The following is a 26135-nucleotide window of genomic DNA, read 5'->3' on the forward strand; positions in this document are numbered from 1 at the left end:
GAGTACAATTTTACTGACACCAACACTTCCTGATACGATCTACCCCGATCATCCAGATACAGGAAAACAAATTATACCCATAAGACATAGGTGGGCATCAACTACTACCAGAATCTTTGAGGATATCCTGGGGGCCAAAGATAGGCCAAAGGGAGCACCCAGTAGCGGTAACACTTCTTGCTGATTAGAAAATGAAGAAACCTCTTGTGTGAAGGGTGAATAGAAATATGAAATCTTGAAGGGAAAAAATCATGAACTAGTCTCCTAATTCTAACAAGGAAATTATTGCTGGAAGGGTCACCATCCTGAATTTTTGCTGTTTTTACATACCTGGTTAGAGACCTGAGGTCTAAAATTAGCCTCCATCCTTCGTTCTTTCTAGGAATCCGGAAGCCCTTTGAATAAAATCCCTTTTCCCTGTTCTGTACAGGAACTGGTTCTATTGCTCCTAAACATAGAAGTGAGGCCATCTCTTGCACCAGCAACTGATCATGAAAGGAGTCCCTGAAGAGAGAAGGGGAAGTCTTCTACAATACTCTAAACATCTCTTTGGAAGCCCAACAGCTGCAACCAAGACTTTCTTATGACCACTGCAGTGGATATAGTCTGTGTTGCAGTATCTGCAACATCCAAGGAGATCTGGAGTGATGTCTTTGACAGGAGAGGACCGTCTTGTATAATGGCCTTAAAGTGGTCACGATGTTCCTCTGGCATGTGATGAACAAAGGAATTAAATTTGTCAATTTAAATCATTGTATTTGGCTATGAGTGCCTAATGGTTTGGTATTCTGAAGTGAAGAGTGGCTGAAATGTAGGATTTGTGACCAAAAAGATCAAGCCTCCTGTGGTCCTTACGGTATGGGGTGGACTTTGAGCAATGTTGTAGGTGTTCATTAACTGCCTCCACTACTAAGGAACTTGGAGCTGGATGGAAAAATAAAAATTCTCATTTCCTGGCATGAACATAATATTTTTTTATCCACCCTCTTGAAGGTAGGCAGTGAAGTAGCTGGGGTTTACCCAACTGTCTTAGCAGGTTCCATAAGAGCTTCATTGACCAGAATGGCAATTCTTATAGATGTCCAGGTGTGCAAAATTTGTAGGAGTTTGAGGTGGGACTGCTGAACCTCCTATACAGGAATCTGAAGTGTGTCAGCAATTTCCTTCATCAGTTCCTGAAACTGCCTGAAGTCATCTGCCATTGAAGGTGGTAGGGGCAGGACAGCTTTGTGAGGCAATAAGATCGTATTAGTGAAAGGTGTCAATCTGCTCTTGCTTCTTGCGCCTCAAAGGTCTCCTCCTCTGGCATAGGAGGTTGAGGCAAAGGGGCCCTTCTCTATTTCCGCTGGTGGTGCAAAGGCCAAGTTGCAATCTGTTGACAACAGAATGTCCAGGGGTCCTAGCAAGGTCACTGGGGGGGGCCCAAAAGGCATAGCTGGAGTCATCCATCTGTGCTCCTGCCATGTGGTTGTCATTTGAGGTCTATCCTCCTGTAATATGTCAGTGAAGGAGGGAAAACGATGTGTCCTGGAATAGACATTGGAACCCTACACCGAAATTTGAGAATCTGAGGAGTCCTCTTCCACGTACTCCAAGCATGGTGGTGGTGGTAATAGCTATTCAGGTTGCAAAGTAGATGGGGGTGAACATCATGATCTAGATGATAGAGGGGTCAGTGATCAAGAGAGTCTTGATGCTGACAAACCCCCAGCACTGGTTAACAGAGAAGAGACTGGCTCTGAAGACACTATTGGGTCCTTGGGGTACCTAAATTCTTGTGGTATCGATGGTATCAAAGATGGGGTCGAGTGAGAACCTGTGGAGGACTGCTTCAGTCCCAATGCAGCTGGTACCTAACTTATGGCATTTGCGTGAGTCAGCTCTGATTCCATGAGTACTGTAGGTAGCTAAGCGGTCTTTTGTACCCTTTACTTTAATGTTACTGATACCGAGTTGTTCAGGGATGGGCTTAGAACTCTGCTCAACAATATCTCTGCTGCTCTGGGTACAACTACCCAAACTTGGTACTGAGTTCATCTCAGATGAATGATTCTTCCTCCTTTGCGGTACCAGTATCAGTCAGAGAATGCATGGAACTCCCCTTGGGAGGTGAGGTCTCTATAGCATTCTTGTGAGTCAGCAACCAAGGTATTCTTGGAGATTTACTCCTTACCTCCTTCTGCTTAGCAGCAGATGTCAATGAGGACTTTGATAACATAGATATACTTGGTGCTGCTTTACTGCCTACATCACTAAGGGTCTCCGGTGACTGAGATTTTGATGTGGACAAGGCACTAGCAGAACCGGGAGTGTATGTACACAGTGGTCCTCTGCCCTGGAGCCAAAACTGATTGTAAAACTTGCTCCGTCATTAGAAGTTTAAACTTGATCTCCCTATTTTTCCAGGATCTACCCTTGAAGAAAGTACAGTTCTTGCGCTTACTGGAATACAAGTATCACCCAAACAGCAGAGGTACTGGCAATGCCCATCACTTACTGGAATAAGCTCATGGCAGGAAAGGCACCTCTTGAATCCCGGTGAGCCCAGCATACCCAAGTAAAATAATGAAAAATAACCCTTAGAAGGGGAAGATACTAACTAAATCTGAAATTAATACAATTAATTTTTATTTTTAAGAAAAAGAAGAAAAGAAAGGGAACAACTATTCCAACAACTATAAGCACTGTAAGTGATTAACTATATGCCAACTATCTGCTGAAATATTAGAGAGAATGGGCACCAAGAGACTGTCTCATGCTGAAAACAGTTGAAAAGGATTTGAGGGTGGTTTACCTGCACAGTCCCATATAGCCTCAGCACAAGGCACAAGGATGTGTGGAGCATATGCATGGGCTGAACAGGCACCCCTACCAAAATTCTCTCAAAGGCATAGCGGCACATGAAATGGAGCACCGACAGGACACTACTAGAAGAAGAATCCTAAAAAACCATTAAGTAAGCAGCACTAATTTTTACATTCCAAACCATTAAGGAATCAGTGATTGTAAAAGGTGTCCACATGAGCATGCTGATTCCTGAAGTCCTCTACCCACAGTGCAGTTAACAGCATGGCCAGCAGCAGTGCAAGTTTCCCAACACTTAATTAGGAACCTCAAACCAGACCTGGAGGGACTCCCACTGTTTCAACCAGGGTACCAATTAGTGACAACTGTCATTGTGGGTTGCTGAGCCTTTGCCCCCGGGAACTAGAATGACACCAACAATTTGTTTCACACAAGCTATGGAACAGCTATCAGATGGCAACAATTCTATTTCTTAGTGTTCATATTTTGATTCATATACTCATCAAGTGTGCTGTTTCTAGTGAAGGAATCATATAAACATACATTTCTAATGATATCAAAGCAAATATTACCCAAAACATATTTCATTTGGGTCAACTGTTCAGCATGACAATATGGGTTGTGTATATTGTATTATCTGAAGGGGTTCTGAGAAATTTGCCTTGCTAAAGAAAGTACATTCTTTTTCTTTCCTGTTTTTTTTTTTTTTTTTTAAATTTTCCTTCATTCTTATGCTCCACTTTGTCTTCCGTAACAAGGCAACTTTTGTTCAGTCTTATCTGCAATCTGCCAAAGACTACTCTTCAATTTTTTGAAAATTACAATTTTTGCTTTCTAAAACCCATTTAAAAAAAAACTTTCATTTGGCTTGTCCCCCTCTCCCCTTTTATTTTTACTCTAATTTTTAACTCGGCTGTCCATCTCTTCTCCATTTTCCCTGTAAATCAGTCCCTTTTTCTCCCAGGCTCTCCAAACATATGCTAAATACTCTCATGTCACCAGTTTCCATGGTTCTCCTTCACCCTTGAAACCCAACAGTCCCTATCCCTGACCTCCCAGACAGCTCAAGAGCCATCCTTATCTCTGTCTTTCTTTACACAACCGTGGGTCTTTTTTCCTCCACCACCAACAAAGTTTCAGGTTCTTACTTTCTTCCCTTTTCTTGTCACCCAGTTCCCACAATTCTCTCCCTATTCTCAGATCTCCATAGCATGATGGAGATAAGAACTGTACTGAATCCTATTGAGTCCCTTCCACAGGGACAGAGGAGGAAGTAGTACGTCAATCAGTGTGGTGCTTGCTGCTGCTCAGATGTAGCTAGGAAGGCACAGCAAGCATGACAATAGGAAGACTCAGCCAAAGGCAGAGAACCTTTGTTATGGAGAAAGACAAAGGTTTTTATTACAATGGGATAAAAACCTGAGCTGTGTCTATACTAGTGCTTCACCTTGGAAAGCAGTTTAACATTTTTCTAGGGTAGCTACACTAAAAGAACAGGGCTGATGGGCTTGGAAGGGAGCACATCCAGCCCTGCTTAACTGGAAGACTGGCTATTGTAATGCAGAGCTTTTGAGGGAGCTGAGAGAAACAGCAATGTAGGAGTGGTATATGGAAGATTCCAATAGCACCCCGAAGAAAAGAAAACATAGGGAAGGACCACAGAGAGAAAGATGGAAGAAACAAACAAGATTGGTAGACAAAATACACAGAAACTACAGGAGAAGAGAACAAAACCCAGACATGGTGATGTATTTTTTTTGAAGTGCATTATGTACTCCAGTGGATGGATGTCAGCTACTCACCTAATTAAAGATGGTAGTTAACTCTACTGAAAAAGCCTCAAAAATAAAGCCTCCTCTCTAAAATGTTGGGCCCCATCTGTTCAGAGTAGTTTGACAGGAGATCAACATTTGCCCTGTTCTCAGACAAAGAAAACTAAAGCCTTGTACAAGGAAGCTAATTTACAATATACTTTAAACTACACCACACTACTCAGTGACCTTGGATAAGTCACATAATATTTCTGTACTTCATTTTACTCATTGGATACTACTACTTGCAATTCTCACAGATATAGTGAGAGGTTTAATTTTTGTCAAATACTTTGAGAGTCTTTGGGGGAAATGCTCTCTTTTAAAGGGCTAAATATTAAGCAAATTAAACCTGATATGTACACATCAAGAAGGAGAGACTTACCTTTTCCATAGAAGAACTTTCGGTAATAATATGCTCCAAGATCAATGTGTTCTATAATATAACGTTTAACTTTCTCCCGGTGAATTGACTGATTCTCTCTTGGCACCTCCAGTACAGAAACACCAGCATTCGTGCAGTGGGAACTTAGAGAGGATTCAAAGGAACAACTTTCACCTGAAGCAAAAGATGCAGAGTTTGCCCTGGAAAGTGCAATCCTCCTGTCTCCTTCTCCACCAGTTTCATTCCTGAAGTAAGGGCAACTCAGTATTAGGTCATTGCTTTTCCCATCACCCTCATCAGCATCTAGGTTTTCTTTTGAATTGAGGTCCTCTTTACTTCCCAAAGGAGATTCACAGTTTCCTGTCTGGCCTGTTGTCATTTGAGTTTGTGATGCGGCTGAAGCCCCGGTGGTTATATTTTTTCTTTTTCCCACATTAACCCTGGTAGCCATTGCTTCATTTATGTTAAATAAAATGCTCTGAACATCATAATGTGCAAAACATTTTTGACAGTTCCAAGGACGAATGTTTCTCTCAAATCTACCATCATCCAGTTCTGAAGAAAATTTGAAAGTTTCATGCTCACTTTTAATAGTTCGCAGTTTTCTAAACAGAGATGTTTCTACTGCTTCTGATTTTAGTCTCCATTTGAAAGATTTGTCCCTGTCTCTACCAATAAGCAGGGCACTATCCATATAATCCAATCCAGAAATCCTGACAAATTCTCCTCTGGAAATCTGTGTGGCAGCATGAAGACTTGGAGAAATTGTAGGGTCACAGCGGAAAAACTCGGGAAATCCAAATGGAGCAAGAGTTTTATGTTCAAAATTTTCCACTCGATATCCTCTGAGCATTGCAAAAAAATTCTCACCAGATAAACCTTGCCTGTCAATTGAAGAAGTACTTCCATATTCTCTATGAAGAGCTGCTCCCGTATTTGGGTTAACAGCATTCTGGTCCAACACATCTTCAGCATCAATGTCACTAATGGTGACATCACTGTTGCTTCTTTGTCTTATGGGATGAAGTCCCCTCTGGGGAGAATGGACAAAGAGATCTCCTATTGTATATTTGGTCTCTGCAAACTCCAAATCCAACTGCTGTTCTTGTTGCCCATCACTTTGATCATTTTGTCCATTTGGAATTACTGATCCAACACTCTCATAACTGGTTTGAGGTCTACTCTCCCATACTGCTTTACTTAGTTCCTTAGAGCAATCCTTTTTAGGAGGCCATTCAGATACCCTCGCTCGGACACCCATTTTAGGCATAGCTGGCGTACCATTAGTTTGATTACTTTCATTTTTGCTAGATGTATTTAAAGAAGCAGGAGGACCCACGTTACCATTTAAAGCTTTAAATTTTCTAGCAAAGTAGTCATCGGACTGCATACTTCTTGAAGCCTCCTTGAACTTTGAGGACGTTCGGCTGGGTTTGTGCTTATCTTCTTGTGAAGACCTTTGATCGCTCATGTCCACTCAAGGGCAAGGGAGTACCTAGTCTTACCTCCAAGACTGGTACTGCTGTTATCACATATGGAACAGAGAATTGCAAAATAAGACAACTACTGTCTGTATCAGAGCATAATCGTATCAGAGTGTCTTTTTTGTAAAAAAAAATAGTCAGAAAAACAGGTCTTCATATTTCCCTCAGTTTAGAATTTAGAATTTCCCTCAGTTGAATTTGATATCAATCCAGGTGTATTCCTTGTACCTGTTCTGAAAAAGAAAAATGTGCATTAAAATGATTTACATTCAAAAGCAGGAAGCCTACAGTGTTACTTGTAAATATAAAACATCCTAAACACCTTTAGTGGCCCATATATTCTCAAAGGAACTCAGATACAAACATACTGAGTATATTACAAATTATTATGTAGTCAGAAAGGTAAAGATAGAAGTATGTTCTCATTTGCACTTCTTAGCAACCAATACATTAGCCCAGTAGTATTCTTAATTATTAATGCTAAAGGTAGAGAATATGTAAATCAATCCAAAGATTGTTATTAACGTACGGAAGAACTTATCTAGAAACATAACAAAAGCCACTACAGTTAACCAATTTAAATCCACCATTAATACATCCCTGCCTAATTAATTTAAATCTGCAAGAGATACCTATTCCATTTGTCTTCTTTTCCTACTTTCATCTCAGCATTTCTCTCAATACCGTCCTAATGCATGGAATGCCCTCCCCATTCCAGTTTGCCAAGATGACTCTCCATATTCAAGCATCTTCTGAAAAGTCACTTCGGTGATGCTCATATGAACAGAGTCAACAGTAATAAGGAAATCATAAGGCATACCCTTCAAGTTACTCTCTACTGTAGGTTTCCCAGTGCAGCCTCCTTTTTTGGATGTCTCTGAAAATGAAAGCACTTTGGGGCAGGGATCGCTCTCAGCCAATATCATCACTCAAATGCATTTGTGAGTACATCTGCTAGAAACTAAGGTCTGGTCTATTTTAAAATATTGGTCAGTTTAACTAAGTCAGTGAAGTGTAAAAAATACATGCTCCTGAGCAGCGTAGTTAAGCCGACTTAAGTTCCTGTGTAGTCAGAGCTAGGTAAATGGAAAACTACTTCTATCAACACTCAGGGAGGTGGATTACACACACCAATGGGAGAATGCCTGTCATTGACACAGGCAGGGTCTACACTGAAGCACTACAGCAGCAGCACAGCTGTACCACTGTAGCATTTTAAGTGTGAACAAGCCCTCAGCATTTCACTTCTTGGACGATGGACTGGAAAAATCCACATGTGATTCTGTCCACTGGTACAAAAGATTCAGTAAAATTTAGTCTGATTAGGAAAAACATTCAGTTGGTGATTAGAGCTGGTTGGAACATTTTCAGTGAAATTTCATTTAATTGAAGCCAAAACACTCCAAACATAATGGAGATGTGTCAGTTTCAACCAAGTTTAAAAGTACATGCTCTACCTAGTTCAGTCATCTGGAACAAAAAACTCTGCTCAATCAGATAGAGCAGGGACTTGAATCGGGTTTCCCATATCCCACACCAGTGCTCTAACCACCAGGCTATTGAGATAGACACCTTCCCAAATTGGAAAGCTCAAGCTTCTGTCTGAAATGGACATTTTGACAATTGTTTTTGAAAAATGTTTGGAAGGTTTTATTTTTCTTCAAAATGCAGAATGAAAACAAAGTTTCAAAACCTCAAACGTTGCTGCAAAACAGAACGGTCTTCCTCCAGCCAGTTCAACTAGTAAATGTCTATTAAATTGTGGAAAAGTCTTCCCTCAGACGTGATTTAAAACTATGCTGGAAAAGAACAGAACATACACTGTAAGGAACAATCCTGTGGTGCTAGTGTTTAAAATCTTCTATTCTAAACAGGGCTTTGGAGCTGTGCTTCGGCTCCGCTCCAGCTCCAGGGAAAACCCTGCAGCTCCACTGCTCTGGAGCTGCTCGGCGGGCTCCGCTCCAAAGCCCTGATTCTAAAGGCCTCTTTGGCTCTAATTTCTATTTTACTTCTATATGGCAACATTTCTGTTACATTTACTCTAAATTATAGTACACAAAGTAATCCTTGAAAATGAATTGTAAGGATTTTGTTCCAAACATTTTACAGTTAAATATTCCAGTTGTGTAGCAGAAAATATGTAGTCATTTCAAATTTACAAGTACTAATGAAGATAAGTCATTGAAAACTAGGTCTTTCTTTGAAGAGGGAGGGTGCGGGGGCACAGAATTTTGAATTTGGGACTTGCTACTAGGCAAATAGTGATGATATTGCAAACACTGTAAACCATGCTGGAAAATAAAGAGAGTCCCAGCAGAAATTTAAAGGCAAAACCATTAGGCAGCTCTCTAGACAAGGAAGAGAGGAGAACTCCAATTAATGTTTTTTTAAAATGGCAATTCCTTTCATTGTAATGCATCTAGGAAACAGCAGTAAGGTACTGCATGATTTCCTTCAATTTTACTATTTGGAGGATTTATGTTACTTCATTCTTACTCTAACTGCAGAACAGCTGTAACTGGAGCATATTCTCTTTTATATTTCTCTGCTTGCTAATCTAAGAGACTACAGCTACTATGCTAAAGATCATGCCGGTTGCTTCCCACAACAACATGGCAGTCAAGTTGGCAAACGTTAATTCAGTCAAACATTGAATTTACTAGTACACCAAAATATTTTTCAATTGTTTTTAATAGTTTTCAGGATAATCATATAGAGGAATGTGCACAGGGTATGCACATTCACTTGCAGCTATGTCCAGTGCTTTTCTCTCATTGTGAAAGATCAGTTTAAGGGTGAGGCAAGACTGAACGTTTTCAACTCCCACAGCAGCTTTTCTTCTTTGGGCAGTAAGAGGCAATGTAATGATCTTTCAAGATGCTTCAAATAAGGATGTGCACATTTAGGGCAGTTTTACACAGAGAAGGTAAATTGTACTGAAAGCTTCCCATAGTTCAGTGAAGTTAGTTGGGTGGAGGTCAGGGGTGAAAGTAAGTCGAGTGACTTACCGTTACGCTGGGGCCAGCTCTGGCCCCCAGAAGGAGGGGGGGGGTCTAGGGCGGAAGGGGTGGGGCTGAGAGGGTCAGAGCCAGCCCCAGTTCACCCTGTAAAGTAAGTGCGCCCCCCCTTCTTCTCCTCCTCCCCCCTCCCGCCCCCACCAGGGTAGCAGCAGCAGGCCGGGGCTCCGGCGGCTATTTAAAGGACCGGGGCAGCAGAGGCAGCTGGAGCCCCAGCCCTTTAAATAGCCCCTCAAGCCCCCGCTACCCCAGGGCTTTGGAGGCTCTTTAAAGGGCCTGCGGCTCCCCTGTTTCTACCACCCTGGCCCTTTAAATAGCCCCTGGAGCCGTGGAGTAGTAGCAGCGGCAGGGCTCCGGCGGCTATTTAAAGGGCCAGGACAGTAGAAGCAGGGGAGCCCCAGGCCCTTTAAATAGCCGCTGGAGCCCCACAGCCGCTACCCCAGGGCCCCAGCGGCAAGGCTCTGGGGGCAATTTAAAGGGCCTGGAGCCCCAGGCCCTTTAAATTGCCCCCTGGGGAAGCCGGGCTGCCCCAGTACAGTGCACCGGCTCTTGCCAGTATGCTGTACCGGTGCATACCGGCTTACTTTCACCTCTGGTGGAGGTAAGAGGAGGGCAGAGAGGAAAAATTTTCTTTCCTACCTGTATCACAAAAAAAAAGTATTTAAAATATTATTGGGGGGAAAAAAAGATGAAATTTAAGCTTTACAAAAGGACTTTTTTCTTCCATGTCTGGAGGAACACGGGAACCTGAACTCAGGCTTTGCCTGGTATAGCAAGACTGAAGCCCATTGTATACGAACCTGAGTTAGTTAACAGTGTTTAGAGTGCATAATCAGTGTTGCACTTGAAACTGTTTCCATTTGGCTGCACAACAGAGAAGAGGCCAAAAACATGTTAAGAACATGCTCTTCTTAAGGAAGAAAAAAAGTTGTGTTCCAGCCTAAGACCTTAAACACAATACCTACCTGTAGGTTAAAACAAAAAAGTTTTGCCTTGCCCACAGTGATCAGCCAAACTGTTTAAATGTTAGCATGGAATCCAATTAAAATATCTTTAAAATATGACACACAGGATCTTTAAATATATTTGTAAGCATTTTACATTCCTTTGGTGAAAATAAAATGCAAGTAGGAAAATATCTTGTGGTACGTCTAACACTTTTGGGAAAAATTACTATTACAGAACTAAAGCACAAGAAAGAGTTTCTGTATGAATTATGGTATCATGCAAACAACCGACAGTAGCAACTAATAGGTGATCCTCCATATTCTTCAAAGAGCTTTCTCCAGATGTTAACTAATATGATGTTAGAGGATTGGAGGTCCCCCCTTCAGAGAAAAGCAATCAAATAAGACTAAGATATCCCATCATAACCCTGCTACCTACTTTGCATTTTGCAACTACTTAAATAGTATTCAGAACAAAAAAACTCCACAATTTTGCATTTCTGGAATGATCTGAAACTCCACTTATGCCTATTTTCTTTGAAGTGGCTGTAAATTAGGTTTTTCAAACTATCTATCCAATTCACACATTACAAATGGAAAACCATTCATCAAAATCTGTTCAACCTAGTTTTTTGAAGGGTATCACAAATATTTTTAAATTGTCATACAAACTAAATATAAATATAAAATGAGAAAAGACTATCCTGTAATAATCCCATTCTTCTGTTTCGCATCAAGAATTAGGAACAGAGAAATTCCTACATCAGATCAGAACAACAGGCTGTCTATTACAGTATTGTATGTCTGACAATGGCCAGTACCAGGTGCTTTAGTGAAAGGTGCAATTTTCCACTACTGTGCATAATTTTGGAATAAACTGCCCATGGGGAAGCTGTTTCCTATGTCCCATAAGTTACTGGTGGTTTAAATACCCTGAAACAAAGCTTTAAAATATCTCCTTATATAAAAAAAATTAAATGGCTGTCATCCTAGCTCATTTACCTATGTTTTTTCTTGTTATACATATAAATGGATAATCCTTTTTTAAACAAGCCTGTTTAGTCTTCAAGGATATCTTGTAGCACTGAGTTCCACTAGTTGATTATGTATTATGTAAAAACAGATATTTCCTTAAATCATTTCATGTATATTATCTTTCAATTTCATTAGACAGTCCCTTGTTATTGTATTATGAGAAAAAGTAAAGCGGGCGCTCCTATTTACTCTTGCTAGAACATCTTTTGCTTCGTTATGTCAACTTTTATTCATCTCCTCTGTAAACCAAACAGTCAAAAATGTTTCAATCTCTGCTCATATGAAAGTCTTTCCATTTGTCTATTTAGAAGAGAAGCTCTTCTGGGCAGGAACAGTCTTTCTGTTATGTTTGTACAATATGCCTAGTACAACAGGGGGTGGAGTTTCTAGGTGCTTCTGCAATACAAATAATAAAAACATCATCATGTCATGCCTCTCGCACCAAATTCAGCTAGATCTTTTTTGTATAGTGACCAGAACTGCACGCACCATTTCAGGGAAGGGGTATAACTGATTTGTATGAAATAGCATTATAATCTTTTCTGTAATTTTTTCATTGCATTCCTCCTACTCCGCAACAACATTGGCTTATTTGACTGCTACTGTACACTGAGATGTCCAATGATGCCATGATTTGTCACATAGTTTTAATTAATTTAAAACCCAGTAACATATTAGTAGTCCAGGTCATTCCTTCCTGTGTGCAGTACACCTTGCATTTAAACACAACAAAATTTAATTTGCTATCCATTCATCTATCTTTGTTACATCGCTCTCATGTTCCCTACACTCGCCTAAGCAATTGAGTCACCTGCAAAGTTTACCACCCACTTTTGGTTTTATGTTCTTTTTGTCTAATTTCCTCATTTAAAAAAAAAAAGCACACAGTGCTAGTTTTTTTAACCAAATTACAAAGTTTTATTTCGTTACTCAGCTACTAAATTACTTCTTGAAACACTTCGTAGTTGAAATACCCCTTCCCCAACTATGTTAACTTTCTATGCCAGCAGTTTACTTCCACTTTTTCTACATATGTTCTTCCTTCCTCAAGGCGTTCCCCAGCACCAGATACATTTCTTGATGCATGAGGAAGTGATCAGTTGCTTCACCTCTCTCAATAATCTCAACTACAGAAATTTCGTTTCTCCATTCCAGCCTTATCTCCTCCTAGCAGATGCGTGACTTCCTTAAATGGAAGACACAGTCAGTTCTGAACTGGGACAATTCTACAATGTCCATATAAATAATTCTGGCCACTTCTGCCCTTTTAGTTCAGAAACTAGTAAATGCACTGTGGGATCCATAGTGTTGACGCTCCATGCTTTCCATCACCTGAGAGACTTTGAGGCCATGCCTCCTGTTCCCTCTGACAAGTCAACCTACAGTTGTGGAGGAAAGCATACTTCAAAAGGACTTGAGCATTGTGACAATTCTCTTTTCTTATGCTTCTCACGTCCTTCCAGTTACACAGACGGTATGACACAGCCCATTCTCAGGGAAACAAATATTTGTGTACACTCAGTATTTTAAAGCAATAGCATATTGTATCCACTGGGTTTAAAAAAAACAACAACAAAAAATAGTTATTCCCTCCACTGCTTCATAAGTCAGAGAACGCTTTATTGGTTGACCAAGGAGATGCCTAAATTAGCACTGATTTATGAATTAACACTTTATTGGAAACAGCAACATTTGGAAAAAAACTGCCCTTACAAGAATCACTAAAGCAAAGGTATATGAACAAATAAGGCAGCCCTTTTAAAAATCTATAGTTGGACTAATTTACATAACCTTTTTATTTTTAATATAGTCCAGTAGTTCTCAATCCATGGGACACTTAAGGCCCAATCACCACACAGCTGCGGCCCATGTAGGATCCTCAAGCCCATATAGATAGTATATATATTGTGTGGATGCAGCCCACATAACACACAGAACACTCCATATGTCTGCCACAATGTTAAATAGATTGAGAACCACTGATATAGGCTGTGTGTACATTTAGTAGTGAATATTCCATAGATTCATAATTCAGTAATACAGAAGATGTTCTGTTTGAAAAAGGTTCAGATGATGAATAGATTGTATTACCTTCTATGGCATCGCTCCCCCTCTCCTACATTTGTTTTTCATCAATTTCTCTTTGCTCTATTTGTTATCTCTCCACAAAAAGGAATTGGACAAAACAGACATACACCCCTGAGTTATAACTAATGCTTGCACCATTTATTATAAAACTTCCTTTGTTTGCGTTATAAGACAACATTTAATAAAACAGATTTCTTCCTCTACCCCACCCCACCCCCAAAAAGAATATTGGTCCATATCTTCCTCATCCCTGAACACCACCCACACACCTCTAGGTCAAGTTCCTCACTTTTCCTTTTTTCTCCTCATCTTAGTCTTTCAGCTAGAGAGCAATTGCCATACATGGTCAAAAGATAAAACTGGATGCCTACCCTGCTGTTCTGCTTGTGCCGATCCTCTCCACTAGGGCTGCTGGATGTTATGCAAATAACTTAAGTTCCTTCCACAGAGTTACAAAGACTTCCTTCTGAGCTCAATAAAGCAGCTGGTTTGTTAGCCACAGTTTCAGTTCTCTTTAAGGTGGAATGTTTCCAAGTTTTCTGGGGACCTGGATATATGCCTACAAATGGTCCTGTGCCAATAACAGAGCAATGAATAAAAACTGTACTATTGGACTACCCTGTCAAAAGGGGGCTGCTTGGTAACCCTGCCTCATGTCAACCTTGATAGACAGAAATTAATGCTGTAAGGGGCCTTTCTGAGATTATTTTGTTGATCAAGAAACTGGAAATCTGCCCCTATTATTAGAGAATGTTATCACCCTAAAAAGAATGCATAATTAATCCTTGTACTATTCATCAAGATTAAAATTCTATAATTGTGATTCTGAGGCTGTGCTAATCTTAAAAAATGGGAAGTGCAATTTGATAAAATAGGAATATAAATGTGAATAGTAGGCCAAATCTTATGATCAGCCAGACATTTGATTTGCATTTGACTGATTCTACACAGCATTTTGCTATGAGCAATAAGAGCTCTAGTCAGCTTTCAGTCTTCAGAGTAACACATTTAAAGACATAGTGTTGTGTATTTTGCCAGTATAGTTAATGCAGCAGTAATACATCAGCTAATTTACAGCAAATCCATTTTTGGATGCAAGCTTGGCCTGGGACCCATCCTTCTATGACCTATGGAAATAATAGGGTGCAAAAGCAAAGAGGAGAGGGTCTATAAGCTACCTTTCTCCTCAAGAACTCTAACCTAGACAATTCACTTGAGTAACATCAAGGTAGCTACAGTGTTAGTGGAAGAATACGTAAACTTTCAACTATTTAATATAGCAGCACCTGTATGAAAGTTGTCACAAGGAAAATATAGAACACTTAATTTAGTCTTAATTTAGAATACCTTTCTAAATTAAATGATTTTCCATTTGCTTCTTTCCTTGTTTTTAACCACTAATATTAAGAATCATTATATGAAAAAAATACTTGTAGATGGAGTTCATCTGTTCCTACTGTTTGTTCCTTAAAGCCATAGACCAGAGATTTACAGCTTGGGTTCCTAAATCAAAAGGTCCTGGATTCTCAGAGGCACAGTGGAGAGTGTGGGTGCTCATTTAGGTGTTCAAATAGGGATTTAGGTGCCTAACTTTAGATATCCAATTTGGAAAATCTTGGCCATACTCCTTTGTGTGATATCACAATTAACTGCTCTTGAGATTGTGATGATATCACACAAAGGATTATTATTCCAAATGACACAAATGCACGAAGAGCAGATGAACTCCTTTAGCAAGAGTCTGTTTTCATGCAAATGTCCTTAGAAAATGTGATATTTAAGCATAATTGTCTTAAATAGAATGTTTTTCAAGGTTTTCCATGAGGCATCAGGGAATCTTTAAGGCTAACACTAACTATAATTGAGTCACTTATCTGGATTGCAGCTGTGGAAAAAGAACTGAAAAGAGTACAATGCACAAATTATGAACCCAGTTCATGAAAAGATGGCTCAAATTATTATACATCGGATTTACAATAAAACTATAACTACAGTATAAATGGTTACTTCTTATACCCATACTTCAGATCCATGATTAATATGCAGATTTAGACAGAAGGCAGAAGAGACATGGGAAGCCCCTCATTTTGATTAATGGGGATACACATGAGTTTCTGTATACCGAGTATTTGTTGTGAACTTACTCATTTGTGCTCTTTCTTCACATGTATAATCTTTGGTTGCAAGTGAACTGTAAGGGCAGAAAATGAAAAAAAGCTAGCTGAGATCAAAAAACTATGATAAAATATCTAAAAAAATATTCCATTATAGTACTGTTATTGTGTTAGATCAAGGCTTGGATTATTTGAAATGAGAGTTATAATTAAGCAATTATGCTAATACACTCTGGGAATGATTCTCCATTTACACTGATGCAAATCAGGAGCAATTCCTTTTATGTCAATAGAGTAACACTACCAGAAAACAGGTGTAAATGAATGGAGAATTAGACCTTATATTTGTACTTCATCAATGGTCTCTTCCACACTCTGATAAATGCTAGAGACATTTATCTTAAAGTAAACATTGAAGCAAAGCCACAATATATAACCTTGAAGCTATACCCTTTAACAATAAAACGTTGCCTGATGTCAGTGAAATTTCACAAAAGGTTAAAAAAAAAGCTTTCTAAGTCATAATCATGTTTCCCTTTGGTCTTGGAAGGAATCCAAGATGGCAATCACAATAACATCTACTGCACCAGTTTTAGAAGATTTAAAAATAAAAAGCAAAACCAAACAAAAGCCTCTTAGCTTTCCTATTAAACAGACTTATGGACTGGATTCCCTCCCTTCACTTAGGAAATCAAAGATGACAAAGTGATTTAGTGAGTCCCACCTCCCAATTATTATGATCATCGTTATTTTGTCAAGATACATTGCAACCAGTTATGAAGCAACAAGTATAGTTTGCAATTAATAATTTTTTATTTATTTTTTATTTGGAAAGGTAACAATAAGGTACCTAACCCCAAACTCTTGGCACTTTTTTTTTTTTTTTATCATTTTCTCAGAATAAATCAACCTTAAATATTGTAGCTCAATTTGTATTTTGTTTCATCAGGAAATAATGATAATCTTTTCAGCAAGCAATTGGTATAGTCCCACAATTAACATTTCTACTTTACATTTCTACCTTAATTAGCACAATGATGCTTCAGTTTCATTAAGAATATTTCAGAGACAGAATAAAGTTGCTGAAGGGACTTTTAACTTTAATTTTTTTTATTATTTTGCTGAAAGGAAAAAAGTTTATTTTAAAATTTCAGAATCAGTACTTTAGATTTTTCTTTGACTATTGACACCAGTACCCTACTATCTTGCTTCAGCATTTTGATAAATTATACAAGTTTTGGCAGTTGGATATTTTAAGGCTAATCTGCTTTCTAAAACAAAGTACATCCCCCACTGTTCTTACAGCTCTGTCAAAAATGGGCTCTACCATGCTATCTATGTCAAAGTTTGATTAAATGACCAATGCTGAAGAGTGGATTGGGATATGACCTCATGCAGGTTGGACTACATAGACGTGTAGGGTGAAATCCTGGCTCCACTGAAGCCAATGGCAAACTGTTATTTACTTCATTTGGGCCAAATTTTCATGATTCGACTTGCAATTCAGCTAGACTATTTTTAGTACATTTATGGAAATGCACACACACGATTTACAAGGTAAAGAACAGTATTAAAACAATTATATCCTCAGATAAAGGGATTTTTCTGGGAGAAGAAAGAACAGCTGTGTGTACTAACTGTTTCCTATTAAGCCAGAAGGAGAAAAAGTTGCCCTCCCACCATTTCTCATAGATGATTTACCATGGTTCATGGATCAAACTGCAGAAGGAAGTTATTTGCCTATGACCTGAGTTTTTCAATACGAGCAGACAGTGCAGCTTAGGCCGATAGAAGTTTCTGGAAGCAGTGCTCATTGGAACACTCACTCCCCCTGTAACCCTGCCCCTTCCTTCATGGCTCTGGACATTTGGATAGCAGAACTACAAAAGAACGACTTGGCTTGCCGACCACCTTAGCTCCTTCCAGTCCCTCCTCGGGTTAAAAGTTGAAATTAGGACTCCAAGGAGGAAGAGAAGATGGGCAGGAGAGCATGAATGTGCAGAGGTTATTTCAAAGAATTGCAGTTACATGTGAGCAACCTTCATTGTCTCTTCTGCACATTTTCCACTCTCAGGATTTTATCAAGCAGTATTCCTGCCTTCGGAGTGTGGGACAAAGAGGCCTAGTTAAATGGAGATTGTAATACTGCTTTACCAAACTGTAAGCTCTTCTAGATGCCACATCTGTGACACAGCATTGGTGCCAACTGGCAAAGGACTCACTGCTCTCTTCTCAGAGCAGACAAACACACTCACCTAATACACCGCTTTCATGGTATTTAGCCATAAAGGGTGCGATGTGAGGTCTCTACTGAAAGCTTGTAACTCATCAATCGTGTGAGATGTGTATACAGATAATATTTAAGGCTTAATGTAACTGTATAGAAAATTATGCCCTTGATAAGTCTTGGAGCCAAAGCGAGTCACCTGTGTATCATATGTCTCAGTGATGGCTCATTCTAGTGGGAAGGAGTGTCACCCCTCCCTGGCTAGCCACTTATGCAATGTATTGCTCAGTGGTTTACTGTTGCAGACAAGTCAATGGAAAAATCAAAGAAGCTATAAACATCAAAACTACTTGGCAGTGAAAAAGCAAAATATGACAGCAAGGGGATGGCCCTGTCTGTGAACAAAGACAAAAGATTGAGTCAGTGCATCACAAGGTGGAAAAAGACACTGCATTCATTCACTGAGGAGGTACCTTGAAACAGTGAAGGTGAAATATCATAAAAGACTGGTCTAGCAAACACTACAAAAAAGACAGAACTTTGGAGTGAGAATCTACTCTATTAGATAGGAATAAGTGTATTCCCCATTCTCAGTTTTATGATTTTGTTTTGTATGTGACAGTTTCCAAAACTCTCACCTATTTCTATTTGATTCTCTATTCTTTTCTTAAATAAATTTCCTTTTGTTTTACTATAATTGAACTCAAATGTTGTGTGTGATACAGAAGCAGTGGCCTAAGGTAAAACTAGTAAATTGGGGTGCATTATTCCTTTGAATTGGGATCTAAGATTTCTGTAGGTATCCAGTGATCCAGGCCAAATACCACAGAGGGATGCTTTGAAGGGACTCGGGGGATGAGGTGCCTATATTGCCAATTTGCAGGGCAAAGGCAGGGCTGGTATAGCCCAGAGGAGAGAGTGTGAGTGGAAGGCAAGCTACTTGGGTTAGGGAGCTAACACTCAGCTGGCACAGGCAAAACTTGCTCACGCTGTAAGTGGCAATAAGGTGACTTCTAGCTCTGGGTGCCCCCAGAAGCATCACAACTTCTATGGAATAATGCTTTGTGAACACATGGATCAACCTCCAAGTGGTATCTCTACAGATTGCTAATATGGAATATGTCTAAAGTAAGTGGTGACAGTGGCTCTCTTTCTAGTTGAGTGCACTCCAAGCGCTCTGGAAGAGGAACAGAGGTATATTTATAACACACTTTCATATATCTTAACCCCCTTAGAAAGGCATTGGGATACAACTACCCGCCCTTTATTCTTTTTCCCCCATAAGGAGACAAACAGTCTAGGTTATTTCCTGTACTCCTCTCAGACCTATTGAAATAGGCTACTTCTGTCTTAGCATTCAATATGTGTAGTTTAGCTTCCCCTGGGGAGCAAGACCTACAGAAACATATGGACAACTTATGGCCAAGTTAAAATTATTACCACCACCTTGGGGAGAAATGTCAGGTGTGGAGGAAGGATGTCATTTTCTAATGAGTTGTTCAGTGGCCATCATTAACTCTCTGCTCATCTGATTTGGCAGCATATTATCCTTGCCTGCAAGTTGGAAAGCTCATGGGCAAGTTTGGTGTTACAGAGCTACAGCCTCTTTGCACAGCTAGCTGAAATGTGCTTACCCAACTGTTCACGTAAAAACTGCTGTATCGGTAATTGCTTGAACTACTCTGCCACGAAGTGGAGGAAGAAAGAACCTAAGTGCCTAGTGTGTTGTACTTAATTCTAGAATACTTGATATGGAAGTTTTTCCTCCCAGAAATTCAAGCAACAATGAACGGTCAAATTCTTGTAATGAGCTTCAAAGCCCAGATTGACTGTGATGACTGTGACTGACTGAGCTAGGAGGTTGAATTCAACTCCTCTGAGAACACTGTGATGTTGAGTATATCACATAAAGAATAGGAACACATCCTTGGGTAGTATCAATCTCATAAACATGCTTACTGTATTTGGAATATAGCATCTTGCTAGCCAATATATGTGCCTCAATCGTAGACGTGCACATAGAATTACAACTGTCACTGAAGTCATCAGCCTGAGGAAGAACATTACTGCTTGACACAAGTTCTCTTGTGCTATATCTATTGTTGTAAGCATATTTAAATAGAAGTTTTCCTCTAGAAGAAAAAAGTTCTATCTTTTTGAGAATCCAGAACTATCCCAATAAAAGGTATGAACTGGGTTGGTGCTATTTACAAATTCTTTCAGTTTATCTTGAACCCTATTGTTTGGAACAAGGTACATGTTTGTGACATACCTTTTGGCAGGCTCTCCTACAATGACACCTTGATGAGCCAACTGTCCATGTAGAGGTAAACCCAGATAACCTAACTCCTCAAATGGCATCCTACTACTATGAGACACTTTGTGAACACTCAAAGTGCTGTAGATTGGCCAAGTGAAAAGACCTTATATTGGTAATGATCTCCACCCACAAGAAACAATGTATTTTCTATGCAAAAGTCTCATTGAGATGCGAAAGTAAGCGTCCTGTAAATCAAGAGCTGCAAACCAATCATAGATGAATAAGGAGGGGATGAGTGAGGCTAGAGTAAAGCATGGTGACTTTGAACTTTCTGACAAAGAGAGTTGAGCTTCCCAATATCTAGAATGGGTCTGAGACCTCCATCTTTCATAGGGTTCAGAAAGTATCTGAAAAAAATTCCTTCCCCCAGATCTCTTCCTTTATGGCACCAGAATCCAGTATTGAGCAGACTTCTGATCTTAACAGGTTCTTTCCTGTGAGGAAGAGGGTTGGTGGGAGGCAGGATAGTGTTGAACTGAATGGAGTAACCCTGCTGGACAATCTCCAAATTTCATTAATCTGTGGTGATTACACTCCAGGCCTCTAAAAAATGTAGATCGTGGGGGTGGGAGGAGGGATGAAAAAAGAGGAAAAAAGTTTACAAATGAAAGGGATGCAGACACTTTAAAACTGGTTTGGGATTTTTGTGCATCCCATCAAACCTGTGATACACAGGCTGATGCAGCAGATCTTTCTTTAGCTTGCATTTAGAAGGGTTTGTGTCTCTACTGATACTGAATGTGGGAGTGGGGGGGATTACGTTCTTGAAAAGAATACAAAGTAGAGCTTTGGTATGGTTTCTGATAAAATTTGGTACCCCCCCTATTTTTTCCTAGGGGTTCCAGAAATCACTAGAGACCTTGCAGCAGACCTGGTGTCTTTCAGTTTCCTTACAACCTCATATGTTCTAAAGCTAAATTAGCCCTTCATCATCGAATAAGAGGTATTCTCCCCCGATTCTTGCTTCCTAAGGAAGTGCAGAGAGAAAACCATGAATGGCACCTCAATGTAATGATAAAGACACAGTACTAGATACCATATCTGAAGCATTGAAGGATGCTCTCAGGGCATAGTTCACTACAAACTGACCTTTGGTAGCAGAGGTTTTGTCTAGTTATCCTCTCAATCCCTGGGTGAAGGAGGGTGATCTTGTGGTCTGAAAGGCTGGAATTGAGATTGATTCCTTCTTCTGCGGGAAAGAAAAAATCTGCCCCACTGCTTTGTGCATCTTTCCTTTCTCTTTAAGGACTATGGACAATGTACCCAGTGCTGCACAAAATCGGCCTGATCTGAAGGTTGATCTAAATGAGGGTGATTAAGGGGTTCAATATGATGAACCTGCCTAATCTACTACATAGATCCAGAAGGAACTGACAGTTGTGTTAAAGCAAACAAACATTGAGATTTTTAGCACAGAACCAACAGCCTTGGATCCAGACAGCCTTGATCCTCAATATTATCCTTCACTGTGGCACTGACTTCCAAGGCCTGAGGCTAAGAGTATGCTTTTGCACTTCATTGTGCAGAACTGGATGCACTAGATCTGTAGAGGTATGCTCTTCAGGACTGTCCTTCAGCAGAAGTGGACACCTGTGAGGCCACACATTTGTGCTCAGCTGGAACCAATCTTTTCAGATTCATAGTGATTGGCACGTTAAGTTCGGCTCAAGACAGAGGCCAACACATGAAGGGATTTTGCCATGATTTTTAACTCTATCAGGAGTCAAAGCTGAGGCTGGTCTCACAGCACTTACGGAATCCTGAGTTTTAGAACCAGAAGCTTTAGCTATTAATGATTCCTGCAACAACATAGCTTGAAGGCAATTCCTGGGGATAAAGGTGCTGCATATGGAGCAACAATGCAGCAAGTCACCTTGCCCCAAGCAAGTCAAACAACATTGTATGTGTGTGTGTCTAAGGAGAAATAACAGCAGGGCAAGAGGTACACCTCTTGAACCCAGGTTTCTTTATCTTAGGTTTTGATGTATCAGAACAAAGGACCCTTGACAGGGTGCTAAAATACTCAAGCAGTTTTTTCTTGTTTTTTTGACTAGCTAAACCTCACTAAAATAGGGTGGCAGCATAAACAACAAATCAGGGTTCTAAAAATTTGGGGATCCAGTAATCTGTGACCACAATTGGAAAGAACTGAGGTGGTTTTCGTGATGTGCCCCCTTTTATAACCTCACCCTCCAAGTGTTCAGGGCCTCAAGGAGAAGGCAAGAGGCATACGAGTGCTCCAATGGACACAGCTAGTAGAAGATTCCACTGGTCCAAACTGCACCATTGGCACATCACAGAAGTCAGAATGTGCAGAGGCCACTCAAATAAAAAATGCTTGGTCATTATTTGCAAATTAAGAATTGGTAGGTAGGTAGGTAGGTAGATAGAAAATTAATAACCTAAAATTACATTTTGGAAATTCACCACACAGGGCAGAGGTAAGAGTGATTGGGTGCCTTCACCGTGCATTTCCATAGCTTAACAAATTTGAATTTTTTAGGTTTAACATTAACTCCAAATTTTCTGAGTGTGCAACATTTGTTTGGGGGATAATTACAACAATTAATGTTTTACCCTAAAATTACGGATATGTACTCAGTCTTAACTCCTGTTTTATGTAGTTTTTCCTCTCGGAATAAAGTATATTTAGAACAATAAATACAAAGTGAACTTTCCTACTGAATATCAAATGATGATGAACCAAAGTAAACAGAAGGTGAATTTCATATAGCACTTTACATCTTCAAAGTGGTTCAAAGCGCCTTACAGAGTAGAACATCAAATGTTGGTAGTGTTCTGCAAAGGGCAGCAAAACAAATACTCTCAGCATTAGTGTGGACCTCACCCCAACCATCAGAACTGATTTCATTAAGACAGGTAGCATTAGCCAGAACACTAGAGTTATCCCCTGCTCTGCAAGAAAAGCAAGGTGTCAGCCAAGATTGCATTTGTGCTGCCTGAAACACCCTCCCCCCCACAAAGTCAAGATGTTCAGTGAAATAGTTTTTCAAGTCAAATCTGCAGCCAAAGTTTAGAGAAAGAGAAACAGGGGGCTTCTGTACTGTAGAAATAGTGTACTCGGCAACTTTGGAGGTTGGGTGAGGAAAGGAAGCATCTTACATAGCTTTTAAGCTGTCCTCTTTGAGTGATTCAAGCACCATATTATCTGGCTCTGGAGAGAGCAAATTCACTTTGGCCCGAAGACTTGGCCTGACAATAAGTCTTTGAGGGGATAAAACGGAAATTGTGTGCATTTGGAAGAGGGGACTATCAAAAGAAATTCAGCAATTCTCAGCAATTCTATTTTCAGTATCTAGCGGGTATATTCTCACTAGACGGATGTTTAAATCCCCCATTTGTTGAGATAGCAGCTCACTGCATAGAAATGAAAACAAACTTCTCACTTTGAAATTATATGGACTAATAAAATGTTATTTTTAAAAAGCTGAATATGGATAACATAATACAGCTTTTCCACTGTATTCAGAGAAAAAAGCAGCAATCCAGAAATGTAAAATATAAGACAATGATACACATGTCATTTTATAAAAACATATGAAAGAGCACACAACCCTCTCACAAACTTATTCAGATCAGAAGTCATTATTTTAGCTGGTTTTCTAGGTCAATGCACGAAGTAGTTATTGAAATTGCAACAGAGAGAAAACAATGTGCACAACAGCAGGTGCTGAGAACTAATTAAGAGCAGAGAATATTAAGAGTCATATCCAGTTTAACAAAAGACTAAGTTGTTTGCATTCTCAGGTACATATTCAAATTGTAAATAAGAGTAACCTCTGGAATTCATCATTGTTCCTTTACTATTTCTAATTTATCCTTTCATCAACATTTCTGAAGACAGGATTGTAATCCTAACAAAAGATGACAAAAGTGTCTACTATTAGGGGGCTTATTCCTTCACCCACTTACTTCCCTGGTCCTTCTCGCATGAACAGAGAGCAACAAAACCCGAAGTCCAAAGGTGCAAACGATTCAATGTTTATTGGGGTGAACTTCCAGCAAGCGTGATTCCAGTTTCCTTCCTTAATGTCCCCCTTCCCAGCTCTGACACCACAGAGCCTTACCTGTGTCCCTGTTCCCATTCCCCCCTTTAGCAAAACATGATTTCAATTTCCCCACCTCCATTCCCTGTTCCCATTTTCCCCCCCCTTACTTCCTGATTGACTGCAGACTATATAGTAAAACTTGAGCTCTGCTTAGCTATACCTTAACCAATAATTTTCCTGAAATTTAACTAACCAATCCTAACATATTGTAACATGATTATTTAACCAATTAAATCCCACTACCTTAATTAGTTTACACCCAGCAAAATTAATTATACAGCAGACAAAATCTCAGAACCAGACAGAGATTATACAAAAGGGAATATACAAAATAAAAGGGATTATACAAAACAATAAGGAAATGGGGACTACAATGATAGAACAAACACAGAAATGAGGATTTCACATCCCAGCTATTGATAAGTGAGTTCTTGCCAGACAGGATGCTATCAAACTAAGTTTCCTTTTACATTTTCTAGGCACTTCCCTTTCTCTGGAGACAATAGGCATTATAAGGACAGGACTGTATTCCTAACAGCCCAATAGCACCTTATTTCAATGTGGTTACTTTGGAATGTAAAGATGTGACCATTCGCTTCCCAGCTTATGGCTGCCTCTGCTGCTTAGCCAAAGGCCTTAGCCTAAGAACAGGGCCTCAGACTGTCACAGTGAGAAAAGGCCGTGTACAGTCAGACAGTGATTTTGAATCTCTCTTTTATACCTCTACAACTAGCTAAATGATAAGAATACACCTAAATTCTTAAGAGTCTAGGCCTTTACAGACAGGCCTGAATATCTATGTCCTAACATCTACCATCACCTGTGTCTTGGCGGGAGAGAGGGAGGGAGGGAGCTTGTCTGACCAGACAAACATGGAAAAGACAAACCCTGGAATCCTGAGAAGAAGGTTAAAGGGAGGGTCAAGAATAGCATCTCTGCTACTTACCGGCACCCCCCGTTTCCCCAACATGCCAAAGCTTTTACTGTAGTATGATACTCTGGTGGTCCTCCATGCTGGCAATACCTCCCAATTTAGTCATCCACAAACGTTATTAGTACATTCCCAATCAATAAAAATAGGACTAATTTAAAACGGCAGAATGAATATTTAATCCTCCTGAATTAATTTAGAGCCTTTCCACATGCTTTAATATGGAACAAGTGTGCACCTAATTCCATCTAGCACAAACATTAAGTCTGGGTTTCTTAACTAATGTTCCGGGGGGGAAGGGAGAATAAAAAACACATACTGTATATTATAGCACATATATTCCTATTTAGCCCGTTCCGTAAAGAAAGCTAGGCCAATTTTCAAAATTCCATCTCTCCCATCAGTTATCATAGACCTCATAAATGCTACAGTTTATTTCACAGCATTGACTGGCCCAACTTCATTGTGTAACAAAAGTTTTCTTTAGTAGTACAAGCATGACAGTTATTGCACAATTCTCCTTATTTTTATACATTTTAGGACTGTTGTTTCTGATATAAAAGTAATTTCACAGTCTATGTTATGACTATTGTGAAATATTTTCCCATTGCATATCAGGGTTTACATCGTTTATTTGTGGGGGAGGGGTGTTAAACTGGCAGAACTGCAAGTCTCACCTTGGAAACAGAGTGCGTGTAGTGCGAGGAAACAATTCTGCAAAGCAAGCATATTTGATAATTTAAACTTTTTCAAATGTGCCCACAATTCGTAATTACTAGAATGACTGGCTTAGGATGAGATCTGAAAAACTAACAACTGACTCCAATTCCAGCTCCTTTGCCCTGGTCTACACTAGGACTTTAGGTCGAATTTAGCAGCGTTAAATCGATGTAAACCTGCA

At 39.7% G+C, this 26135-nt stretch overlaps 1 protein-coding gene across 14 annotated transcripts in view; it reads right to left on the reverse strand.

The window, feature by feature from the left end:
- SIPA1L2 (signal induced proliferation associated 1 like 2) overlaps positions 1–26135 on the reverse strand; it is a 236675-nt gene that overhangs the window by 125286 nt on the left and 85254 nt on the right. For 9 of the 14 annotated variants that reach the window (XM_048843871.2, XM_048843858.2, XM_048843870.2 and 6 more), the window contains exons 3-4: positions 15717–15763; positions 5002–6718 (exon numbers count right to left, since the gene is read on the reverse strand). In XM_048843871.2, coding sequence (XP_048699828.2) covers positions 5002–6472 — 1471 coding nt within the window. In that variant the 5' untranslated portion in view covers positions 6473–6718; positions 15717–15763. Of the gene's footprint in view, positions 1–5001; positions 6719–13943; positions 14144–15716; positions 15764–26135 lie in introns of all 14 variants that reach the window. The other 5 variants (XM_048843859.2, XM_048843863.2, XM_048843861.2 and 2 more) reach the window with 4 other exon arrangements.

The sequence above is a fragment of the Caretta caretta genome, chromosome 3, assembly GCF_965140235.1.
Source record: "Caretta caretta isolate rCarCar2 chromosome 3, rCarCar1.hap1, whole genome shotgun sequence".
In the NCBI taxonomy this organism is placed as follows: domain Eukaryota; kingdom Metazoa; phylum Chordata; order Testudines; family Cheloniidae; genus Caretta; species Caretta caretta.